This window comes from Anneissia japonica, unplaced genomic scaffold (assembly GCF_011630105.1).
Source record: "Anneissia japonica isolate Jap-2015-1 unplaced genomic scaffold, ASM1163010v1 scaffold78356_len1857_cov221, whole genome shotgun sequence".
NCBI lineage: Eukaryota > Metazoa > Echinodermata > Crinoidea > Comatulida > Comatulidae > Anneissia > Anneissia japonica.
In genome coordinates this window covers 1-1,712 of record NW_022696832.1, presented here as the reverse complement: position 1 = coordinate 1,712, position 1,712 = coordinate 1, and the positions used below count along the sequence as shown (strand labels likewise).

Here is a 1,712-nt window from a genome sequence, read left to right as displayed (position 1 = left end):
GTGAGGCGTACCCCGGTCGGGCAAATCCTGTGCCACCCCTGAACATGTATCCTGGTGTTTTACAGCACTTAGATCTAGGATCCTGGGATTGGAAGGCGAGCATCCAAACTAACAATCTATAGCTCAAATCAATGTGATGAAAGAATGGAAAAATCCCAAAATATATATAATATCCATTAACAAGAATTAGAATATATAAGAATTAGTATTATGTTTAAATAATCTACAGGTTTGGATGTTGCTGATCAAATGCGATGTGGTAACCTCTTCAAAAGTGATACTGCCCTCTATCTGCAAGCTGCTACTCTTGGTCACCTGGCAGAAACTAGGCTCCATTTATGCAGAGATTTACTGATACTGCAGTGTCTGATGCAGAGGCTAGGTACACAGGTAGGATATTGGTTGCTTCACCTCCAATTTTATGATCTGGTTTTTTTTTCAGACTCTGATTAATTGCCGTCAAGTGGCTCTGCTGCCAAATATAATATAAAACAACAAAATGATATACAATTTTAAAAGTGCAAATGATAAGTGCATGTGTTACAAGATATCACATGAGATTTTGGGTTATTTTTCTTTTAGGCTGGTGTCAGCCATGATACGCTTGAGAAATTACAGAGGGATTGCATCCCAAGAACGTCTATGTTGGTACATTCATACTTTGCAGTTTGGTGGCTTAGCCGTGTGAAGGCAACTCAAGTCCAAAGCAATACTGTGTAAGTATCTAATTTAATGTGCATCATCTACCAACATAGGAATACTTTTACTCACCATTTGTGCTGTTTGCACCCGAATCTTGCAGCTGATCCAAATTTAATGTAATACTAACAACAAAAAAAAAATCAACATTAAGACATTAAATTTTAAAGCATGCATAAACAATATAAAAAATATGTTTTTTCTTATTTTTGTTTATAGTGAATCAAACCAACGTCAGCTGGCTGCTCTTGAAATATCAACCACACAGCACACAGCAGGTCAGGGTGTTTTAACATCAAGATGTCGTACAGTTTTGGAACTTTTTCTTGCTGGTGTTGGTGGTCAGCAGATCCGGACTAAACTGGTTCAGACTGGAAGCTTGTCAGTTGCAACATGTTCCTTCTGGACTACTATGTTCCCATCAGCAGTTAATCATTTGTTACAAATAGTGTATCCTTTGGTTTTTGAACTGGTAAAAATAAACAAAATATTGGTTGATGTAATTACAGTATATCACTCCTCTAGCTTAATAAGGACAATGAATGAACCCAGACCTTTTTTGGTTTCCTTGAGTTGAAAAACTAATCTTGAAGAAGGATGTGGGAAGACATTAAAACATACTTCACTTTTGAGTTGTATAGCCATGTTCATGTTTTGTTATCCTTGACTAGTATTCTCGAAGATGGCCCAATAGCCCCAACTTCTTATTGGCTGAGTTTCTTGTTGCTCAGTGCCAGTTCCATCAACTACAAGTGAGTTTTTGAGTCTGTTGTTTGCTTTTATATACCACTGTAGCATAACATCCTCATTTATATACCACTGTAGCATAACATCCTCATTTATATACCACTGTAGCATAACATCCTCATTTATATACCACTGTAGCATAACATCCTCATTCATAAACCACTGTAGCATAACATCCTCATTTATATACCACTGTAGCAAAACATCCTCATTTATATACCACTGTAGCATAACATCCTCATTTATATACCACTGTAGCATAACAT

The 1,712-nt window shown here is 36.7% G+C and overlaps 1 protein-coding gene across 1 annotated transcript; it reads left to right on the top strand.

Moving 5' to 3' along the window:
- Window positions 1-207: 207 nt before the first annotated feature.
- On the top strand, window positions 208-1,478 carry LOC117102163 (nuclear pore complex protein Nup160-like). The gene is made up of 4 exons (XM_033242369.1): window positions 208-390; window positions 583-716; window positions 919-1,149; window positions 1,382-1,478. Exons 1-4 carry the CDS (start codon window positions 250-252, stop codon window positions 1,461-1,463), a joined length of 588 nt encoding a protein of 195 aa, XP_033098260.1. The 5' UTR covers window positions 208-249; the 3' UTR covers window positions 1,464-1,478.
- Window positions 1,479-1,712: the final 234 nt, after the last annotated feature.

Coding starts and splice junctions, on each gene's coding strand:
- LOC117102163 (XM_033242369.1), top strand. CDS start 250: ATGCGATGTGGTAACCTCTTCAAAAGTGATACTGCCCTCTATCTGCAA. Junction 391..582: donor TGCAGAGGCTAGGTACACAG/GTAGGATATTGG, acceptor TTTTTCTTTTAG/GCTGGTGTCAGCCATGATAC. Junction 717..918: donor CAAGTCCAAAGCAATACTGT/GTAAGTATCTAA, acceptor TTTTGTTTATAG/TGAATCAAACCAACGTCAGC.